General features: G+C 39.6%; 1 protein-coding gene across 1 annotated transcript in view; it reads left to right on the top strand.

The window, feature by feature from the left end:
- cblb (Cbl proto-oncogene B, E3 ubiquitin protein ligase) overlaps positions 1-24554 on the top strand; it is an 83327-nt gene that overhangs the window by 46739 nt on the left and 12034 nt on the right. Inside the window, exons 5-13 of the mRNA XM_066650509.1 lie at positions 172-328; positions 4192-4313; positions 10273-10410; positions 12359-12446; positions 12947-13078; positions 17620-17820; positions 19475-19660; positions 20075-20434; positions 22943-23040. Coding sequence (XP_066506606.1) covers positions 172-328; positions 4192-4313; positions 10273-10410; positions 12359-12446; positions 12947-13078; positions 17620-17820; positions 19475-19660; positions 20075-20434; positions 22943-23040 — 1482 coding nt within the window. The remainder of the gene's footprint in view (positions 1-171; positions 329-4191; positions 4314-10272; positions 10411-12358; positions 12447-12946; positions 13079-17619; positions 17821-19474; positions 19661-20074; positions 20435-22942; positions 23041-24554) is intronic.

Genomic DNA, 24554 nt, shown 5'->3' with positions numbered 1-24554 from the left:
AGTTCAGTGTGTGGGAGAGATGTTTTTGTCTCTGTCGCTCTCTCACTCTGTTTTTTGGCACTCGCTCATTCTGTTGTTTGTCATTTCTTTCTTCCTCGAACCTGCCTTTGAGCAAAACATGCAGAAGGCACTTTATAAAGTATAACACATTTCTTTGTGTGTGTGTTTCAGGACGATTGTGCCCTGGAAAGTGTTCCGTCAGTGCCTTCACGAAGTGCATCCCATTAGTTCAGGCCTGGAGGCCATGGCCCTCAAATCCACCATTGACCTCACCTGCAACGACTACATTTCCGTCTTTGAGTTTGACATTTTCACACGCCTCTTCCAGGTACTCTCTCACCGCTCTCACACAAACACACTCTTCAGCACAATCCCAGTCTCTTTTATTAGAGTGGATAAAAATGCACACAAAAGAGCAGATCATATCTGGATAACATTTAAATGTCAGAGTCTCATCACCAGAGTTGTCAGTCTGAAAGTGAAACTAAGGGATCTCCTCCCTCTCTCTCATTCTCTCTCTGTCGTTTCTGTTTCATCCCCCCCTCACGTGGGTGGATCACTTAACTAAAAGGCATTTCTCCCAGGTGAAAAGCCGATATTTTAGAGTTTACAGACTTTACAACACATACAAGTGCTGAACTCTGAGTCAGAGTGAGAAGATGCGAGACACCTACAGTCACCATAGTCGTCTCCCTCTATGTGGGGTGATGGAAAGTGGAGCTCCAAAAGCAGGGAGCTCCTCTGTTTTTCACTGATTCTGTTATTCTGTCACTCACTCACTGTCTCGCTTGTTCTTTCTGTGCAGTGGGTGGCTTTCCGAGGAATCCCTTTGTAACGGAAACATAAATCAGCTTTACCACAAACCCAAGCGTGCTTATTAACGTCATTTCTGCATGTGCTGACGCTGTGGCAACCATTGTGTTTGTACTCACTGATACCATTAGGCTGAATTTGGTTTAAATACTTTAATTCCGGGACCCAGGCCCGAGGGGTGGGGGGGAGTTCGCTCGGTGGGGTAATGATGTGGTAATGGAAAAGAAACACGCTGTGGTCAGAATTCAGCCGTTTCTACTGAGGTTTACTGTAATTGAAGGCATACAGAGAAGTCACTCTTGGTCTCACACTGTGAGCTGTATCTTGGGAGGTTGTCGAGTTAGTCACGTATTATGTGTAGGGGTGTAATTATGAATACATTCCACATTGCATGATATGATCCATTTTAATACAGAAAATTCTTTTTTTTTATCTCTAAGACAACTGAGAATGTTTACATTCTTTGCTATATGTGCACCATATTGTCAAAACAATGTGGACACTCCTCCTAATGGCTGACTAAAGGTATGCGCTGAATACACATGCTGAAGCTTGTAGTGCAGAAAATATCTCCACTGTTGCAGAAAATTTCCAAACTGATTTTGTGGAAACATCATCACAAGCAGTGTGTCTCAGAAGCTTCATGAAATAGGGCTCCATAGCTGAACAGCTGCACACAAGCCTAAGAACACCATTTTGCAGTGTGTTGGCTAGAGAAGTTAAGTATGCCACCGCATGCTTGGCTAAATGATTGCCAATCTGCTGGATGAGTGTAGCTTTGGCTGACACCAGGGGGGAATGCTATAGTTCCACCAGTATAAAACCTTGTGAAGTAGTGATAATGGTCTGAGTCTGTTTTTCAGGGGCTGTTGTGGCATTCTTAGTTTCTGTTAAGAGCAATATAAATGCTAGTGCATTTGAAGACATTTTTTAAATTAGATGCTTTCCGTTCCAGGGTTACTGTACCCCTGTGCATAAAGCAAGGTGTATTATTTGATGAGGTTTTGTGTCAGGGGATTAGTCCAGTGGCCTGAACAGGGCCCCGACTTGACCTGGAATGAATGGCAGTGTTGACTGTGAGCCAGGACGTCTTGTTCAGTATCAGTGTTTTGACTGAAAAGGCACAAAATCCATAGACTTCTCAAAGGCCTTCTCAAAAGAGCTACAAAGAGGTGCAAATCCATATAATTCCCTTAGATCTGGAATCGGTTCTCCATGTAGGTCAGGTGCTACAATACGTTTGTCCATTTATTGTACGTATGTGCATACGTGTATAGGTTTTCAGTTGCATTACTGTTGAGTTTTATTCCAGTTTGTAGTGTATCCATTATGTTATTACCTTTTAACCAGAAATTGTTTAAAATTTTACATGTTTTATTTACAGCCCATCCCAGTGTTTGAGTGAGAAAGCTGTAGGTGAAAGCGAGATATAAATCTCACGCGATGCCTCTCAGAGATTACTATAATCTCCTACTCTGGTCTTTCCTAGCCATGACAGTTTGTCCTCACATGACCTTGAGCTTTACAGCCAGAGTGAACAAAGCTAAACTTTCAGAATCAACAGCCTTCGCTTCACAGAGCACCGAAGTGTTTAGGAATGTCCAGGAATGTATTGTTTGGGCTTCAGTAGTTCTGCTTCAGTTAGAACATTTGTAAAGGCACAGGAAAGCTTGGAGTTGGGGCTGCACAAAATGGTCAAAGTACTTATTTATTAATTTATTTTTTCTTTAATATGCACTAATGGAGTAATTTGCTGTATTGAGTGTGTAAATGCACATGTCAGAAGTTGGGTATATGTGTGGCGTATACATTTCCTGTTTGATCTTATTATTTATTATTCTATCTATATCTATTTCTATATCTCAAAATGTGAGTCTGTTTTTTTCTGATTTTATATGAGCCATGAGCCACACTGATCATAAATAACAACAAAAAAGGCTTGAAATTTGTCACTTTATATTTAATGAATATAAAGCATTAATTACCTTTTTAAAATTAAATGATGAAACATTTTTTATCATGGTATACATTTTTTTAGATGCAGCTGTATATCTTATTGTTGTAATATGTGTTACATTGTATAAAGAGTACTGTATCCTACACGTTTTCTAAGACTTCTCGCCCAGCCGTTACAAGGACTTTTAAATTTACATCAGCAGAAGATCTGATTCAAGTTAATGAAGTGTTGATTAAGCAGAAATAACTATTTGATGATAACTACAGATCATAGCGGGCTTCCTTGAGGGGAGGTTAAAAAAAATTAAATAGAAAAACTGACAAAGAAAGTCAGTACTCTTCTTTGTTTTAATGTGATTTGTATTTATTTAATTAGTAGTCTCTTCCTAAGTGCAAAAAATAAAAATAAAAAAATAAGAATAATAATAAAAAAACACACTTGCCAGATTTATAACTCTTAAAATCTCAGACATACCCAACTGTTTTGTACAGTTCAGCATACAGTGCCCTCCACAGATTATTGGCAGCCCTGATGAAAATGAGCTGTAAATGCCTGTGAAAAACATTTATTTAACAGCACACTCCAGAAATGGATTTGCATAGACATGAAGATAGTCATGTGTGAAAGAACCTTATTCCCACTGAATAAATCTGGTGGATGTGTGATGATATGTGGACGTTTTTTTTCTAAATGCTCTTGATAACATGGTGTCATGAAGTTCAAATACCAGAGGAGGAGACTCTACAAGCATGGACCTCAGAATGTCAGGATGTGGAGAGATTCAGTATGGATGAATGGTCTCAGATCCCTTACCAAGCATTCTCCGTTCTCATTAGGCTTTATAGAAGACAACTCTGAGACCTTGTCTTGGCAAAGAGAGCCTGCACCAAGTGTTAATCGGAGGAGTGCCAACAACAGTGAATATTGGGGGGGAAAAAAAATAAAATGTGTTTTTGATAAGATGCTTCCAATAAATACTTTTAAAGCATGTCCTGGTAGGATTAGACCAAGCCAGCACCCTGGGTGGAAGCTTTTAAAACGAATGTTGAGGCTTTTAAAATAAATGATGTGATTCTGTGGCTTCTTGGCGATCAGCAAACAGCTGTTACAGGAGGATATTGAATGGCAGAGACACGATGAGTCAGCATTGTCGGAGGTCTGTGGCTGGGGAGAGCACTAATTATGCGAGCTGGTCTGTGGTGCCGACCAGTGATGACTAGTGTTCTTCGTTCAGCTGGTTGAAGTGGGTTTCATCCCTGCACACTGTGAACTGGCATAAACTAGATTGAGTTTAAATAGGTGTAGCTGTTTTTAAACTCATCCAGCTTGCGTGACCTCTCTCTCTCTCTCTCTCTCCCTTTCTCTCTCTCTCTCTCTCTCTCTCTCTCTCTCTCTCTCTCTCTCTCTCTCTCTCTCTCTAGCCATGGGGATCCATTCTGAGGAACTGGAACTTCTTAGCAGTAACCCACCCGGGTTACATGGCTTTCCTGACCTATGATGAGGTTAAGGCACGACTGCAGAAGTACATCAACAAACCTGGCAGGTAAAGGCCATCACAGCAGTTTGATTCTTCATTCACTTTCCCACCAGAATAAAGCAACATTTATTCTTATTTTTTATTTATTTTTTTTCCCTACAAATCACATGTTGCCAAGTTTGACATTACTTCTTATAAAACAGAAACTCTGACACTGTTGACTAGTGTCTGGACGTATCAGAGGTTCCGTCATATACGTATGTTAAAATGGCTTCTCCTTTCTGCGGGGAGCCACAACCTGATTCTTCCATGCACTGCAAAGAAGTTCAGCACTTTGCTGTATGTGAGTTGTAAAATATGTAAAAATTACAAACAAATTTTACATTTATTATTTGCTACTTTTTGGTGGTTAAAAGGATGGAGTTCTTGAAATAAGCTTCTAAAAATGATCAATCCGGTCACAATCTGTGGCACACATTTTCTGGTTGATTACCAGAATTTCAACACGTTTATTTGTATGTAGAAAATAACATAAAATTTATTGACACTTTTTATAATAGAAGGAGACAGGCAGTTGCTTCAGTGTTTATAGCAGTGGAAACCAAAAAAGAGTTTGATCTGTAGGCTTTGAGGACCACAGAGATGGGGAAATTTTGTGTGTGTGTGTGTGTGTGTGTGTGTGTGTGTGTGTGTGTATGGGTTGGAAACTGTAATAGATGTGCCATCTGCTGTGTGGCGCGCTGCTCAGGCAGCTGTTTTTTGATTGGGTCTGGCAGACAGCTACACAGCGAGGGCGGTACTGAGTTGTTAGCTAATTACAGGAGGGCATAAGATGAACAGGAGCGGAGGCTGATCTCTCCTCTTGCCTGAGCTAGTTTGAGGTCAGTGTTGCAGGCAGGCAGTATTAATATTATAAGGAAAAGAGAAGTCAAACTTATGTAATTATACTTAATTACACTTGATTTGCAAAATTAGCAACCTTCTTGATGAATCTCTAGTGATTACTGCAGCGTGCATGATGAGAATGGGAGTTGTCATACTAGCATTATTAGTAAAATAGTTTGGTAGATATATGCATTTAAATGCGATATTATACTTTTAATATAGCTCTTTTTTTAAAAATAGAGCTCAATTTAAAAGTATGTTCAATTATCTATAGTAGTTTGCCAAGTTTAAATATTTATTTATTTATATATGTGTTTATTTTTTTATTTCACTGACTCCATATTAATGGTTTCTTGATAGACATGCATCCTTCTAGACCCATAGCATTGGGTTCTAAGCTCTTTCCACAATTGGGAAAATGTCCTGACATATCTATTGATCTTTTTCAGATTTTTTGCTTTGGAAGCAGACCCTCTTTTTTATAGATGTATAGACAGCCCTAATATAGTGTTTTCATGAGTAGATCAGACACTCATTGGAATGAAATGTGAAGCTAGTGACACTTGTGTGTGTGTGTCTCAGTAGCACCGTGTCATTGCGGAGCCGGGTAATGGCAGTGCAATAAAAAAAGAAGGCTGCGGCTTAATGATGAAGGCTTCTGCTGTCTGATTTGCAGGGAGAGAACTGAGCTGTTCCACAGGCCTGAGACTCTACTGCATGGTGTGTGTGTGTGTGTGTGTGTGCACGAATTCTGATGAGATGTGAAAAACAGAAGGAAATGGAGGACCGTGGGTGGTCGTGCAGAGCTGTCTTTGATTAACTGTATAGAAATACAAATCTACTGAAGAGGGACAGCAGCTGTGTGGTTGTGTCATTGTGTGTGTGTGTGTGTATGAGTGGTGGTCACGGCAGCACCCAAGGGAATGGAGACACACTCAGACAGCATCTCTGCTTGAAACACACACACACACACATATTGTGGAAACAGTGTTGCTGGTTCAAATTGGTCACATTCTTCTAATAGCGAGCATGTGTGCGTGTGTGATTTTTTTGCTTATTATTTATTATATGCATATATATAAAAATTCTGCAGGTTTCATTTTGCCAAAGTTTGCTCTTACAAACTGGTAAAGGCTTCAGAAGCTGAAATGAAGGCACATTAACTACTAAATTATTTAGAAAATGACAGCTGGATATTTTGCTTTCTTATTTCCACTGAACATCGATTGAGACCATGTTTCTGAAAAGAATGCTGCAAAGCCTTGGAAACCCTTTGTATATCATGGACAACATCAATTATTGTAACAGTAACTGCAAAATAGGTATAATAAATAAAATTCATGCCAATATATTTGTTACAAGTAACTGTATACATATATATTTACATTTACATTAAAGCATTTGGCAGATGCTTTTATCCAAAGCGACTTACAAAAGATGAATATATATATATATTTATATATATATATATATATATATATATATAATACTAATTATTAGTTTATATATTATATTGTATACATTCATTATATTTCTAGGTACAATCAAAATCAATAAATTTATTTAATCTCTTCACTTCAAAGAAACTTCTTTTTCCTTTTTATTTTTCACTTTCTATTTTTCATTTTATCTTTCTTTACTGTTTATTTATTAATTTATTCCTGTTTGTCTGTGTCCTTCTGAAGAGTGCTGCTCTAAAATAACTGCATTATGGATTACAGTGAGCGGCAGCACTGTTGCCGTGGAGGCAGGGGCTCATGCAGTGTTCAGCTTCTCCATCGTTGCATCGCTGTCTCACCTTATTAGAATGAAGTTTCATACTGAAATCAAATGCATGTCTTACCCACTCACGCAGCCCACCCTGGCACAGGAACATCGCAACACAATATGCAGATGCATTCAAGTAAAAGTTTCCCCATGAAATCTCTCATTTTTGTGTGGTTTAATCATTTAAACACGACTTTTTAAAATCTCCTTTTCAGTCATTTCAGAAATACAGTAAATAACAGTAATTTTATACATTTATCCGCTACAAGTACTGGTTTTTTAAATTATTTTTTATTTTTTAATTTTATATTTTGATTTAATTTTTTTTTTAAATCTAAAATGGTAAGATTAAGATTTGCCATGCATAAGTTTAGCTTAGTGTACTAATTTACACTTTGGCTTAGGAATGTTTTTATATTATTTTTAGTTATTTAGATCAAAAGCTGCTTCTTAGTCTGCTTTTAAAGCAGAGGTTGTGAAAGCCTGTTTTACTCCACACTGGCCACTTAGACCTTTTAGCAGCACAGTGAGGCATTATGGGATTAATAGCGTTTAACAGAGAACTCCAGTTATCCCTTCAGAAAGTCATTCACAGCTGCCTTTGTATAACCCTAATTTAATAAAGCCAGTTCAGAAACAGTCGTTTACTGTAGGCTACATGCTTTTAACATGACATAGGGTGCAGGGTGTCTGTGTGTTTGTGCACATGTGAGGAATGTGTACACTCTAGTTGAGTCTAGGGGTGTGTTTAGATGTGCGAGAATGCAGTGTATATTTATGTGTTTGTAAATTGAATCTCTGAGAATTTCCTGTCTCTTTTATATCCCTAAGAGTAAACACACAGTCCTGGAAAAAAAAATAAAATAAAAAATTTGTGAATCTTTTGGAAGGTTGTGGGTTTCCGCATGAATGACAGCTGCAGCCTTATTTACAAACAACACACTTTTTACTATTTTTTTACCAAACTTTACAGAGCAAATGGAGTAAAACACATCTCAGGCTCCGGTCCTCATGGGCAGACTTCAACTGATTTAAATCTCAGGCTAAAGAACAAGGCCTTCAAGAATTTTAGTTCAAAGCTTTAGATGAAGGAAAAATGCTAATCTCCAAAGAGCTTAGCTGGAACTCAGCTTGACGTGCTTGGTTTAACCAATCAAGCTCAAAGTTATTAGAGTCCAGGCAATTTAGCTGTTTTTGCTTGACCAAATTACCATATTAATAATTAAACAAAATCTGACAAATCTGTTTTCCAGCTCTGCAAAACAAGCAATTTTAGATGCACATTTACAGGTGCATGTAATTCTGTAAATTGTGATTTGTAAAGACTTTGTAAACTCTGTGTCAGTACAATGCAGTCACGCAGATCATTTACAGCTGGAAGAAGGTCGTGTGTATGATCCGAATCAGATAAGATCAAATTTATTTGCATGATATCTTATCTGGGCTTTTTGCCCCCCACTGCACACTCAGAAACAAGAACTAACCAGAACATGAATCAACATTACTCATCGTTCTAGTTCTTTTTCAGTTTCCATTTGCTTCAGAGTAAACTTGAACAGTCATATCCACTTTAAGAGTCTAGTTTGGCTAATTAGCTTGCTTGTTAGTTATATTAGCTGATATGAAGTGATATACTGCACTGTTCTATGCCCCCACACACAGTGTCTACATTTACACAGTGTTACGTGTTGAGTTAAGCAAATCTTCTTTCCTCAGAATTAGAATTAGAATAAACTGGAAGAATGAATGATCGGTGCTCTCCCAGTTGCTTCTCTTTCCACTGCAAGAGTCTGCTGTGCTATGCTGGACCCCTCATGCTCTTCAGTTTAACAGAATGAAGTCCACTCTAGCAATGTTCCCGGCCCGTGTTTGTTGCTAGGTGATTGCATTCTGAGATTGAGCCTTTAAATAGCTCTGTGCTAAGATGTCCAATGCATTTTCTCTGCATTTGCATCACATACCTCTACAGAGTGACATCTGGACCTCAGTCTTTTAGATGTGGTTCCACTTGTTTTTGCTATGTATATCTTTGTGGCAGGCTTATTTTTTACCAAGCTCCATTCTGAGCTATATTTTGCACACATTAATGAAAATTTGACAAAGAAAAAGGAAAATCCCATAATACTGCATGTATATTCTGTGTATGTTCAGTTGAGGGATGAGATCTTTGAATGAATTCAACACAGAAATGTGGGCATTTAATGAGATGCCTTTCTCTGACATCAGCAACACTGCATGGTTTTTAAGTCCTTTATACCCACTTCCACGATAGTAGTAAGATTTCAGACGGCACTTTTTCCATGAAGAGTTCTGCTCTGCTGTGGGGAGAAAGCATCGAAAAAGCAAAATAATATTTTTGTGCTTTTTATTTTTATGCAAGTTGGTTGGATTTGTGAAGTGGAGCAGGGAAATTGAAATTAAATTTTAGTGAATATCATCTCTGTCCAATAATAAACATGTATCTCCCAAAAGACTTTATAGAAGGGGGAAAACCTTCTAAACTTTCATTGGAAGTCAGTGTAAAAATATTAAGTTTGAAGTAATTTTGTAGCATTTCTATTGGTCCATTCATCATGAAATGTTCACACAATGACAATGGCTCTGATCAAATGATGTAGTGAACAAGAAATAGTCAAAAATGTAGATACATGTTTTTAATTGGCCAGCAATGATAAGTTTCATTGGATAGAGCAGTCTTGCTGTCTGTTGTAGTTCTTGTTCATGTGCCATAATGTAATTGTTGGTGTAGTTATTGTAGTTGTTAGTGTGGTAGTTGTGGTTCATACAGTTTTAGTTTTAATGTTGTCGTTGTTTTTGTAGGAGTTGAGGTGGTTGATGTGTTTGTGTAGTTGTCCTGGTGGGAATGTAAATAATCTAGGCTGCTATCCCTAAAGCATAATGCAACACTAAGCATTTTATCCATTCAAGAGCAACACCCAATTCCCCATGGCAAACTAATAATTGCATCAACTTTGTGTTTAGTTGTGTAAATGTTTGTTGACATTTGATATTGCATATGAAAGAGACATGCTATTACAAACTCCATTTCAAAATGTCCACTCTCAAAACTTGAAATTTTTGTGTTTATTTATTTACAAAATAAAGCAAGCTGTTAAGTGAAATCATTGGACAATAGAAATAGTTTTTGTCCATTTGTCAGTTAAATAAAACTTACAGAGAAGGGGAAAAAAAAAACAGTTTTTTTTATTTTTATTGCATTTTACAACATACCTCACGTATTTTAGTTTGTATTAACTTTTATGTCAGTATACTTCTCAGGCCCCCAACACACACACACACACACACACACACACACACACAAACACCCCTTCCTTAATTTCTGTTCTCTTTATCACTCTCTGTCTTCCCACAGTTATATCTTTCGGTTGAGCTGCACGCGGCTGGGCCAGTGGGCCATCGGCTACGTCACCAGTGATGGAAACATCCTGCAGACCATCCCCCACAACAAACCTCTGTTCCAGGCACTCATCGATGGATGCCGGGAAGGATTGTAAGTGCTGCCTCCATGGGCCAGTGACCAGAACGGGACACAGCCCCAAAACCACTTTAAACAGGAACTCTCTTCCTGCTGTGTGTTGAAACAGTCACACATCAACACTCCCTCTAAAGCCCCCCTCTCATAACACAGCTCTCAGGAACAAACTAAACTCAAGAACCTTAAAAGCTCATTGACAGAGGAACGTGAAAGAGATCAATTATTCGCTGTAACCTTATGAGGATTTTGAATAGATCAGACTGTCTGGAATATCTCACTCAAGTCTTTTTCCGTCTGTCTGTCTTGCTTTCTTTCTTTCTCCTCTGAACTCTTTCATTTATGTTTCCTCACCCTCTCTTTCTCTCAGGCCTGGCTGGCAGGTATATTTTTATTGTGTGTGTGCATGTGAGGTTCAACTCTGGCTGGCTGTCAGAGTGTCAGTAGCAGCAGCTGTCAGTGAGGAGATGAGATGAGGTTTGTGAGCATCTGAGATCTCTCTGTGAGCCTCGATGACCCTGTTCACTCGCTGTCAGGCCCTTGGTCAGATCAGCCCTCAGTCCAGTCAGGCTAGTAACAAGAACCTGTGTAGATTTTTTGAGATTAAAAAGCTACATATTGTTTGTTTATCTCAGCTGTTGCATCACATTTTGTATCTGTTTCACCACGCTTGCATCTGCCTACAAAATGCTAGCACTCCCCCCCTCAAATGACACGAAATGACACCAAGTGGGTGAATAATGACAAGCGCATACTTCCTTCGACACATGTGAAGTGTACTACTTTTTTATTTATTTATTTTTTTATCTGCTGCTAACACAGCACCACTGGAAAGTCCAGCATGCTTAAAATTGCCTACTGTCCAGATTTGTTATGCCAACTAACATATGCCCATGCTGGCTAGCTTTGTGTTTATGTTGAGGGGAGAAGAATGGCTGACTTAACCACACAGATATCAAGGCTAAGGCCGTCTTGAACTCTCAACCTTAGATAACTGACACATCAATTATTAATGTGGATTGAACCTACAATTACTCAATGAGTGGTGCCCTGGCCTTTGGAGAATCCATCAACAGCGCCAAGTCATTTGATTTTAGTTCAAACCGACACTATGGTGTGGAGTTAAGCCTAGACAGTTTTATTTGTCTATTGGACAGACTTTCTAATAGTATAATTAAACTAAATGTAACATAATAATCACACAAAGTCACTAAATACTATAAAAAAAACTAGTAACAGCGACAATACTAATACTATTATTAATAATAATACTAATAATAACATCCATGACAGAACTTTCCCTCTAGTGGTTGTATTCATGAAAAGCAGATGGAAAATATTTGCAAACAACCGTGACTTTGCCAATAATGTCCGCTTGAAGAGACCTAGATGTCTGTAAAACAGACACGTCTCCCTCTTTTCTGGGTCTGATTGTGTGATTTTGGTGCCTGCCCTGGTTGAGTGGCTCTATAACTGCGGCTAATGCAGCGTGACCGCTCCTCTCCCACTCCAGTGGTTTAGGCTGGGCATTGTGATCAGTGAGAGAGACACAGAGAGAAGTGGAAATGTCCCACTTTGTCACAGCAGCTAATGGAACGGGTAGAAAGGCAATTACGCATAAAGATGTTCAAGGTGTTTTTTTTTCCTCTCTATTTGTCTTTACCATAGTGCTAAATGTTTTGTTTTGTAGATAAGACTATTTTGAACACCCCCTCCACTCCAAGATTCTGTGCTAGCTTTACTCACAGTGCTAACAGTTCTTAAACATGCCTCATTCATTTGCACTGGACCACTGGTGCATTGTAATGCAAACTAAGGCTGAACAAGTTGGAGTACATTTCTAATCATTGTACAGAGCATTATTGCAACCTTGATTTACATTGCTATTGTTTCTGTAAGTTATAGTTCAAGTCTCTCTCTCTCTCTCTCTCTCTCTCTCTCTCTCTCGCTCTCTCTCATTCTATAGCTACCTGTACCCTGATGGTCGCAGTTATAACCCTGACCTGACCGGCCTGTGTGAACCCACTCCTCATGACCATATTAAAGTCACACAGGTAAGAGACAGATAGAGTATGTTTGTATTTGCTGTATTTTTATGCAAGAGCCTGCACATGCATTCATGCTTAACCATATGCAAATAAGAGGAATATTTTTAGCCTTTTCTGACTGTACCTACTTTACTTAAAGCAGTAATTCAATCAGCTGAATAAATATATTTCATATACATTGTGTGTGTGGGTGTGTGTGTTACAACATAGTCCCTGAGATAAAGTGTCTGAATTGACCTTGTTTTGCACTAATTTGAGGCTCATTTTGTTAACATATCATGTAAGCTGTTATAACTAGCTGACCTCAACCCATGAGAAATGAGTATCTAATACGTAACAGACTTGCCTATGTGGTTTCTGACACACCAATACCATTATATGTGCCAGTGAATGCTTACTGTCATGTGACTAACAGTTTTACCTACTGTGAAACCTGAATGTTTTCTGTGCTTTTGTCCAAAATACTACCTAAAATGTTTTTTTTTTTCTTTTCTCTCGGTCTGCAGGAACAGTACGAGTTGTACTGCGAGATGGGCTCTACGTTTCAACTGTGCAAAATATGTGCTGAGAACGATAAGGATGTGAAAATTGAGCCCTGTGGTCACCTCATGTGCACCTCCTGTCTCACAGCATGGCAGGTAAGACGATGTATGAACTTAGTCCTTGAGAAACCAGTGTTTTTACCATGCAAGATAATTCTACAGCAAAGCATGACTCCTCTTTTAGGTCTGTGAGCCAGCTGACATGTCTGTGCACTGCCCACAAGGCATTCTCGTGTTTCAGTTGTTGCAACATTGAATAAACTTTACAGTACGTTAACTTTCCAATGCATACTGCAGCATACTTTGTTTAGAGTCAGTATTTCACACTTAGTTTCTTGTTTAAAATGCTTCTCTACAACATTAATGTTATAGATTAATGTTATAGATTACACATCCCCAGCCAATCTATAGTTATTAGTTGTCATGTTTATGTTTAGCTTTCAACCAACAGAACATAGCTTGGTGAATTTTAAATGAAAGAAAATGGGACTCCCAAGTGGCCCAGTGGTCTAAGCACAGGACCCATCATTGAGGGATTTCTGATTGGATCCCTGGTGGTGTCTCAGCCATCAGAGGCCAGGAGTCCTGGTGAGAACTAGGATGAGTTGCTCCCTCCCCATCTAGAGGTCAGCAGTGACATTTTTAAATGTAATTGCGATTTAGTTGGAAGATTTTATGTCTCAGCTGTTTAGGAAGCAGGACAGCTAATACTGCAAGCTCATGCTTGCGGTGTTAATAGAGTGGGTTCTTTTTTCGAGAAGACTCTCGAAAAAAGTTCTATTCTTAAGCTCACTTTTATATAGAAAAAATGTATAGATCCAATATTATATTATAATATTTGAAATTAATAACTGAGTTGTGCACTTCTGTATATATCAAGTTTGAATGAGATATTTGCCAACATTCTGTGAAAATTTCCCATCTTACAATAGTTGTTGCGTAAGCACACATCTGTGGGTGGAGCATGACTAGGTCAGTTGTGTAGGATGTGGAGAGTTCTGGAACTCGATTCTGAATCCAAGTTCTGTTTTCTGGCTGTAGGTGTTTACCTTGATGTACACAGTGAGCTTTATCTGGAGGTCAGTCTGTTTTGTGAAGTCAGGCTCCAATGAACTGCAAAAGTAGAAATGAAAGACGTTTAGGGATGCGTGACGGCAGATAACACGCTCTATTCTACTGCTGCGCTTGGGTAGAGAAGGCAGAGAAGTTATCCCACAGCACTTTGATAAAGTGCCATTTTTCTGTTAAGAGGGACTGGTGGAGAGTGTGTTTTAATCATTGCTGATATGAATATTAAGAGCTGCCTGAAAGAATTTGCAGGCTGTAGCTTGGGAAAGTTAGCTGTAGCAACTGTGGGCTGTTGTTCCCTGAGGGGACACACAAGAGGATCTAAAGGCCTATTCACACTAAGCATGATTTCTATGGACAGAAAAACAAATGTCTGGTCTCCATTCTGCACTGTACAGATGTGTTAGTATAAGGCTTTCCAATCAGAGCTAGGTTGTCATGGTTTCAGATCAAACGAATGTGCATTATGATGGTGGCAGGAGAGCTTATCTTGTTTGTAGCAAAACACAAAAGATTATAAGTGTAGCGACATGCTGACTATAAGAGTGATTGAAAAAAAATACATGGCGGGACATAACTGAAAGGTTAGGGGAGAGTTGAACAAACTTAAAAAAAAGAACCACAAACTATATCTTCCCTCACTGTTGTAGTTGATGATGAGAATAAGACAGATACGAAAGACATCTACTAACGAACACCTATGCTAATGAGTCTCCCAGCACTCCCAGACTTGAGTGTGCTTTTAAGATTAGCAAATTGTAGTTTTAGCAATTTAGCATTAGTGTAAACAGCAGATATCGAAATTCGTGTTAAACCGTATCTACGCTTCGTCTCCCTACATTCACCCGCCTACTCTCCATTATTCCACCCCCACCTCCCGTCATACAGCCAGTGACTGTGTTACTCCTCCAACCAGTCGTCACGTCTTCAAGGTATCGATGTGACCACTTAAAACTTTATTTCTTTTTTATTACTGTTACCACTGTATCTCTTTTTTAGTTTTAGTAATGCCACATGTATTTTTTTACTAATTTGAGAGTGTTGTAAACATATATCAGTGCAAAAAGGGTGACTTTTGGGGTGGGGGCTGGAACGCATTAATTGCATTATTTTAAATATGTTATGGAAAATATTCTCCCCGTGTCCGCGTGGGTTTCCTCCGGGTGCTCCGGTTTCCTCCCACAGTCCAAAAACACACGTTGGTAGGTGGATTGGTGACTCAAAAATGTCCGTACGTGTGAGTGAATGTGTGTGTGTCTGTGTTGCCCTGTGAAGGACTGGCGCCCCCTCCAGGGTGTATTCCTGCCTTGTGCCCAATGATTCCAGGTAGGCTCTGGACCCACCGCGACCCTGAATGGATAAGCGGTTACAGATAATGAATGAATGAATAAATGGGGAAAATTCTCGAGAAACAAACTTTTCCACTTACGAACCGGGTCACGGAACGGATCAAGTTCGTAGGTAGAGGTTCCACTGTACTTCATTTGTGGCCATAGGGAGAGTTATCACTTATCACTTAAATTCTTGCAAAGTTTATAAACATCTGGTTGGAGATAGCCCTAAATTGATGACAGTGAACCAAGGATTAGACTAATCCTTAAACTAAAATATTCTAGAAACACTAAGATTATACTGATACTGAGTTATTAGTCTTAACAGCGTTGCAAATGGGAAAATATTCCCTTGTGGTCTTTCTACTGGCTTCATGATTTCTGTGCTAGATGTATTAAAACACAATCAAAGGAATGTTAAATATTTGCATATTTTAGGGGGGATTTTAGGTGTCGGAATCGCAAACTTAGCTTTCTTTTATCCGTTAGGGTTTGTGTGTGTACAAATGTAATTGTGTTTGTGTGTTTATAATCATTTCCAAAATGACTCATTCGTTGCGGCCAGAGACGGCTGTAACTTTTGGAGAGTCATCATTGTATCTGTGCTGCTTGCAGTGAGCCACTTCTTCTGACAGAGCCACGAGGAGAGCAGATCGGAGTCCAGAGGTAACTGGCTCAGCAGTGAAGCTAGTCTTGAGCATCCCATATGGGCCGCTGTCATGGCTCTTGATGCAGGCAGACTACTGGACTGCAGTAACCTGTGTACGTGGGTGTCATCCGCTTTAAAGCAGATGGGCTCTGGGTTCACAGCACTGTGCATTTGTAAATGTCAGTGCTTCAGAGGAAGTGGCTGCAGTATTGCTGTCTTTAGCTAAACTGACATTACAAGTGTGGGCGATATGACAAAAATACTTGAAGATACGGTTACGATATGCAGACATATGTATACGTTTGAACTCCTTTTATCAAAGTCCATGCTTTGTTGATTTTGTAAGTGAAATTAAAGTTACCACATTTGTAAATATGGCATGCTTCTGCAGATGTTATATGTGCTATAGAAGTTCTGAAGGTGAACGTTGGAGCTAGTAACCGTACCTCGTAATTAACCATTTAAGATCTGATTGCAAAACTGGATTTCATGTGGCTTTTTGCTGTTTAGTCTGTAGAAGAACTTTCTTGAATTGGTTCAATTGGTTATATGCAAAAACATAAAAAAATAAATGGATTCAAGCTGCCTAAACAAAGCTTTTGTGGATAGTGGTTTTCCACTTAACTCCTCGTCCCTGTTTAAATCACTTTTTCATCTGAGTGCAAGCTGAGAGCTGTCTTAGTCCACAGCTGCCAGAGCCATTAATATTCATCGCAACTTTCTGGTGAGTTTGAGGGGAATCACCTGAAGGACCAGCCACCCCCTCAACTTGTGTTTACTGTCCAGACTTTGAGTTTGATTCATCACATGCATGAATAAAGCTCTTGCACAGTGAACTAGTTCTGAGAAGTGGTCTCTGAAGGGGTCCCCCCCTTTCTTCATTTTGAACAGCTTTAATGGGCCTTGGTAATAGAGAGCTTTCGTTCTCCCTGCCTGCAAGTCTAATTAGTATTAGCTTTCAAGCGATGCTTTGATGCTTCTCGCAAGTCCCCGTCCAGATGGCCTCCAAGATCATCTTTTGTTCTTGTAAATATTGACACTCTTTGATTCTGTGAATTTAAGTAGAGGAAATGAAAGATGGATGTTCTCTTTTCCCCTCATGCCATGTGCAATCTGTCATCAGACAAGGAAGCCTGCAAGATGATGGAACTGCTTTACTCTTAAAACGTGTGTGTGTGTGTGTGTGTGTGCATGTCCCCAACACAGGCTGCAAATAGTGGTTTAAAGGAGGAAAGGAGGCTAGTGGTACCAGATCAGTCCACATTTAAGGCATGTGTTTTCCAGCTGGTGCAGATTGCTGCTCTTGCCGCCTCCGATTCAGCAAGTAAAGCACTTCCTCATGCACAGGGACTGTTTACAGCTTTAGACAAATAAGCAGGCCAGAGCTGCCGGTATGGTACTACAGCAGAGGCGCTCGAGTGTGTGCGTTTGCCTGTGATTGTGTCCATGTGTGTGTACATGCTAGTGTTGATTTTTGCTGAAAGTGTTCTTATTTTTATTATTTATTTTTTTTCTGGCTTGCATTGGAATTTTGTGTATGTGCATGTTGTTCTGTGTTAACTGGTAACATTCCTCCCTCTGCTTTCCAGGAGTCAGATGGCCAGGGCTGTCCATTCTGCCGCTGTGAGATTAAAGGCACGGAAAGGATCATCGTGGACCCTTTCGATCCACGTAACGAAGGTGCCAAATGCTTCTTCCTAGATCAGTTCAATTCACCCATGCTGGACCTTGACGACGATGATGACAGAGAAGATTCACTTGTTATGAATGGCCTGGCCAGCATCAGAAAGGTAAAGAGGGCTAGGAACCACACAACTGCTCCTGTGTAACTTTTATCAAGCACGTTTTGAGGCAGTGTAGCCTACTACATTATTCAACCACCACCTCTACTTACAGTTTAAATACTTACATTTAAATAATGTTATAGAAGTAGACAAATACAGCATTGAGGAATTGCTCTCCATAACAGCATTGTCAGTGTTGTAAATATAAAGTTGAACATTGTTTATTCTCGTCTTTGTGCCAAGGTGTATTTATATAGCCCTTTTTGAATGTTGCAGCAGTGTCGACTTGCACTAAAGGATGTCAGTTGAGGATGCTCATTAGAATATTAGGTCACATCCAAGCAGTTTGGAGACAGTAATTCAGCTTATTTTTTTGGAGTGCTTTGTCATTTTTCTGTCTATTTTAGACTTTTCTGACTATTTAAAAAAGACTCAAGGTTGGAATCATAAATATTTTTCATATTTTTATTTCATAAGACAAAAAACTGCCTGCCAGATCGCATCCTAAGAAAGCAACGCAGCATTAGGTGCAAAATAACAGCAATTTTTGTTCAGGATTGTGCTTAGCCTGGACATGCACACAGTTTGGAAACTGAAACTCTAACTTATAAAATCACTACTGTTTTTCCAAACAGACTGTCGTTCACTCGATGTTAGTTGCTTGCTGGATTTCTCGTTTGTTGATACAAGGGCGCACACACTGGATGAGTGTGCTATGGAAGAATACTAAAAATATGAAAACGTATACTGTACAAGACATATTTGTGTTGTTTGCACATGATTCAAATTTACAAAAATGTTTGTAAAAATTGGAAATTGTGAACGTCATTTGCTTTTACAACTGGCGGCAGACTTGATAAAGGGTGTGATAATGATAAATGAGTGCCTCAGATTTCTGACATTGACCTAAAGGGACACTTGCTCAATCAAACGAAAGATGGTGCTGTCTGTCAGTTGCGTCTGAACAAACTCCTGCGGATTAGTTAAGGGTGAGGATTTGTAAAGGAGAGCAAATTGGATGTTAAATCAGATTAAAAAAAGGGCAGTGTAAGCCAAGCTTAAGACGTCATACCATGAGGACTAGGAGATTTCCTGAGTTTTGAAATGGTGTAATGCCTTCACTTCTCAGGATACATTCCATACTTGACATTACAGAGTAATATATTTTATATTTCTACTATTCATCATAGTCCTTTTGGACTTAATGCTGGAAATCGGCAGCGTCTGCTTTATCTATCATGCTTCCTAAAGGTCGAGGCCTCTTTTCTGCTGGCTATATTTTCCCTCCCTGTTTCACTTCAAATAGCTCTATCACTGGCACTCAAGCCTGGTGAGCAGACTCTGAGCTGGATCTGTGGACTACAGCGAGGGCCTTTCAAAGAAGACATTCTGTTCTACACTGCCATAAATGTCAGCCATTTTATCAGTGGAGGGAAAAAACCTTTTCTTAGCTACCTCACCAAGACCTCCTCGTAATAGCGAGCCAGTTTTCTTAGCAGTTTTAAAAGCTTTCTTCGGTTTTCTTTCGCCTCCCCTCTCTCCTCCCTCCCCACACATCACTCAAATATACTCCTGTTTTATTGAGCCTGTTGTGGTAGCATTGGCCAGTGACAAACCGGAAAATAAACAGAAGCTTGTTGCCTTCATTTCTCTGCTTCAGAGTACAGAGCTTCAGAATTCTCCAGTGATGTCTCCCAGCTCTTCACCTGTGAGCCAGCGCAGGAAAGCTGCTGCAGACCATGCGGGCATTCAGCACCTAAGCCTCCCCCCTGTACCTCCTCGCCTTGACCTCATCCAGAAGGGTGTGATCCGCTCACCCGCCGCCAGCCCCACTGGCTCACCAAAGGTGTGTGTTTAAATTTGCCAGTATCTGTATGTTTTTTTAAAAGTCTAAGTATCAGTGGAGTACTGAGTCTAAATTGACGTATGGTTCTAATCTAAGGGCAGGGTCCTGGGTCATTTCTGGCACGGTTTTGACTCCTTTATCCAGTTTACCACCTCTTGCTGTGTTTCTAGTTGGTACAAATACCACCAGGTATACACATCCCAAGTAAATGCATTAAACACAGCATGGTGCATTGTTGTGCATTGTAAACTGAACTACAAGTATAACCACATGCTAATTTGGATTAGTACAGCTAGCGATACAGATACTTGGACCTTTCACACTGCATGGAAACATCTGTTGTTTTTATTCTACAAGAGGTTCTGATTTAAATATTTCTAATTTGTGCCCTTTGCCACTCTTTTCTTCCACAAGTCCTCACCTGGGGTGGCTAGGAAACAGGACAAGCCCCTTCCTGCCCCTCCACCTCCTCAGAGAGATCCCCCTCCTCCCCCTCCTCCTGAACGCCCCCCTCCCATCCCTCCTGAGGGCCGTGCTGCCTGGATAGCCATGCCCTCCTCTGGGCTGCCCAGAGACCCTGTTCAGCCCTCAGAGGGCTGGAGCCCCAAGGACAGCAACCTCATGACAGACAGCAGAGCTGCAGTCGAGCGCTCGCCCAAACTTGCCCACGTCGCCCCCACTCATATCAATGGAAGACCTCTCAGCTGCAACATTGCTGACCTAGGGTTCATCCGGTCAAGCTACAGACAAGATACACATACAGAAAGCAGTAAGGTAAGACGTGCTTATAATCATGTGAAGTATCTGAGCTCACAGCTGTAATTGGAAACACATTGTTTTGGCTAGTGAGAATATTAAATTAGCATTATACATACAACTCACACTGTAATCTATATAGGAATGAAAGATTTGGAGAAAGTGTCTAATTGTGAGCTGGAATTGCTTAATTCAGGACATATTACCCCCTTCTGTAATGGTCAAGAGAATAAAATGTGAACTAAGAACTGTTCACCAAGTCATCACGCATTGTGTTGTGAGTCCATCAAAAATTTTGAGCCATCACAAATGACTTTTTTCTTTTTATTGGTGGATAATAACCAGACCAGGGATATAACAGGCACCCCTACTGCATACAGCAGTTGGGACCATGCACGTGGTGGAGCATACTTAAAGCTCTCAGGAATTTGTCCTTTAGATAAGCCTCTCAGAACATCAGATAAGAACGTGCCTTAAATGACCAATTGACTGGACACTGGAGCCTGAAAAAGAACCGTTTGGGCCTTTTATTTTTAGGTTTCAGTTTTTATTTATATATTTATTTTCTTTCTGCAATTTTATTTGAAGTGGCCGTTATTCATGTATTCTCATAACTGTTACTAAGCAACAGTAACAGTATTCACACTTCTGTGAGTTTTGGCTCTGTGTAGCGGTGTGTTGTTTTATTTATTTATTATTTTTTAATGGATTATTTATTTATTATTAAAAAGAGACTTGCACTGGAACGGAAACTCTCTGAATATGAAAGTGATTAAAACACACATTATCACCCTGGCCTTTATTCACTCTGGCTTCTCCAGTTCAGAAACACCCACACACCCAGCGTAATGCAGTGTACGAGGCCGCTCTTCTTTTATTTCTTTCCAGAAATAATGGCCATAAAGTGTAAGTTTTTATTTTTACAGCATCAGTTGGGAAAGAGCCAAAATCATATATTTAATGAAAGGTTATAGTCTTAATTAAATATGATATTCGATCTGTCATTGTATTGACTCATTACTGGTTTTACACTCTCTCACATATATATATATATATATATATATATATATTGCTTCCTATAATACATGTTTCCTTATTGACAACATTGTTTTCAGTTTCCTTATACTTAGCATGGAAGAATTTTTATTTATTTTGTCTCCTTCTATGAAAATAGGTTCTCTTAATTATATAACCTGCAGAAAAATCTCCTGAAACCTAAATACATTAAAACACGAAACAGGGCTTGTGATTTTTGTGTAATACTGTAGATTTACAGTCGACTACACACACACACATACACGCACACCCATCCATCAATACATACACACACACAAATACATACACATGCATATCAACCCCAGTGGATACATGGATGCTTGATGACAAATTTAGCCTCTGTGCCCCACCATGTGTAATATTTTGTAGGTGTGTACTTCTGCATTAAACAGACTAAAAAGAGAGTACACACATATGTGCGCACACACACACGAATCAGCTCAGTGGGATTTGAGGATTATGTATTAAATAGGGGCTCTGGTGCCCATCTTCCAGAGCAGCTCCTGAGGGAGGGGGAGAGAGAGAGAGAGGGAGAGAGATGTTTGTTTTGAGCAGGAGTATAGCGGGTTCTTTCTGCCAGTGTGACATTTTGAAGGCAGAGCTGCTGTGGGACTCTCATTAAAAATCACTGCAGGACCTCAGGCATCTGATTTCAGCATGTCAGAATCTGTGTATGTGTTAGAGACAGAGAGAGAGTGTGTCAGCACACATGTTTATACGGTTGTGCGAGGTGTGGCCTTACCTACATACAGCCGCAGCTTTTACTTGTTGCAAGGAAATGGCAGATACAGTTTAAATGCTAGATTTAGATCCTGTGTCGCGTACTCCAGTGGGACTGAGCTACATTGCTCTAAGCTGAATGTTTTGGAACAGCAGTCATTGAGCACTTAGAGAAAATTTGTTATTTATTATTATTATTGTTTTTTAATTAAGGCATTAAGCATAGCTTAAATTTGCAGTTCGGCATTGTTTTATGTGAATTAATATATATATATATTTTAAATAAATGTCCTCTCTCTATAATATCCTTAATTCAAATGTGTACATATTGTATTACACCCATGTGCAAATATGTCTGCTTTACTATTAGCTAACCCTGACCCTAGCTTTAGTGTTTCTGCATTTCTGTGTATGACACAGCCTGCCCTCATGGATCCACCTCAAGCTTTCCACCCACCATCAGAAAGGGAATTGCTTAGTATTTAAACTGCAAAAGATCTCTTATAGCTGTTGTGGGACCTCTGCAGGAAGTGTGTAAGCATGTTTACAGCAGATGTAGCAATGGTTACTTTTTTTTTTTTACTTTTGCCAAGTCATAAAACTCCAGAAGAGGGTTTTTCAGATCAACATCAGTAAAGAGGGATCTGCTCCTCTTGAAAATAACTTCTCCAGCTGTTTGTAAACACTTTATATTTATGTGTGCATTTACTTAAGACTCTTAGGGTAATTCTGGATTCATGTCTTTTGTAGCCCCTTTCAAATGGCCTCTTACCCTCAGATGAATATGATGTGCCTCCTCCACGCCATTCCCCTCCCCCGCCTGCCCTCACCAGCAACAGTAACCAGAGGTGAGTGTCCTGTAGGCCACACACAGACACACACACACACACACGTACACGTGCCTTTCAGGGTGTGGACTGACCCTGCAATGACGCTCACTCCACTACTTCCTCTTTCTTATTATAATCTTAACCAATTCCATATTGCTTCCCTCTCCTTCCTCTCCATTTTCACTTTCTCCCTTCTCTGTTTAGTCTCCTGCCTCCTCCCTTTTGAATGAGTAACAAATCATCCGCCTCTCACTTGAATGAAGTTTAAAGGGCCCAAATCGTAGAGTAATATAGGAGTTTGATATCGTATGTAAACATTGTCTGGGTTTAAAAAGATACCATTCATTATATGGTCATTAACCAGTACATTCATGTAGTTTACCTCCAGCCATTCAGTATGAGGTGACTTCCTTTAAGTCTTGTAAAAGATCAGCTAAGCAGGTCCACACAAATGGCATTAATATGTATTATATGGTTCCATTAATACTGCATCACCAGTCTGTTATATGATGATATACTTGCTTCTCCTATATTTTTTTCTATGATTTTATGCATATCAGATGCCTGGAGCATTGCCTCCTTATTCCATTTTTTTATTTATTCTTTTGTCCCATGACAGAATTATTGTTCTGCTGCTGTGAATGCTCAGAGGGCAAACCTACATTTAAATAAGAAGGGAGATCTCCATGCAAATCAGACATATGCAACGGTGTGTGCTGCATTTTTTAAATCTAGAACTTGAGTGTCTTATCTCAGATGGCGGTGTCTCTGGTAAATTACAATTACAAACACACAGATACCAGTCCAATCCAGTGTTAGTAATAATCACAATCATTTATATTTTTCATATTTTTATTGCACTTTATCGTATTGTGGCAGCAGGTAGTGTCTCAGTCACACAGCTCCAGGGACTTGGAGGTTGTGGGTTCGATTCCCGCTCTGGGTGTGTTCTCCCTGTGTCTGCATGGGTTTCCTCCCACTGTCCAAAAACACACGTTGGTAGGTGGATTGGCGACTCAGTGTCCGTAGGTGTGAGTGTGTGAGTGAATGTGTGTGTGTCTGTGTTGCCCTGTGAAGGACTGGTGCCCCCTCCAGTGTGTATTCCCGCCTTGCGCCCAATGATTCCAGGTAGGCTCTGGACCCACCGCGACCCTGAACTGGATCAGTGGTTACAGATAATGAATGAATGAATGAATTTATCGTATTGTTAATATCATGTTAAACATGTCACATTTACCACTCTGTTCATTACTGTTTAAATTAAATCTAACCCAAAATACATATATTTAAAATATTATATGTAATATGTAATATAATGTAATAAATGGAGGAGCGTGTACAGTATTAGGCTGCACTGTTGGAGCCTTGATTTTCAGATTATTGTGGTCAAAGCCTCAGTTTTTTTTTTTTTTTTTTTTTTTTTTTTGCGGTTATATATATAGATGCATATGTGAAAGTTTGAATAAGGCATGTCTATCAGGAATTTTACTAAGGGTTAGAATGTTGCTCATTATGAGATTTTAAGAGCTAAA

This window comes from Hoplias malabaricus, chromosome 18 (genome assembly GCF_029633855.1).
Source record: "Hoplias malabaricus isolate fHopMal1 chromosome 18, fHopMal1.hap1, whole genome shotgun sequence".
Classification (NCBI taxonomy): domain Eukaryota; kingdom Metazoa; phylum Chordata; class Actinopteri; order Characiformes; family Erythrinidae; genus Hoplias; species Hoplias malabaricus.
Note: the sequence above shows the minus strand (reverse complement) of the source record. Positions and strands in the feature narration are given on the sequence as shown.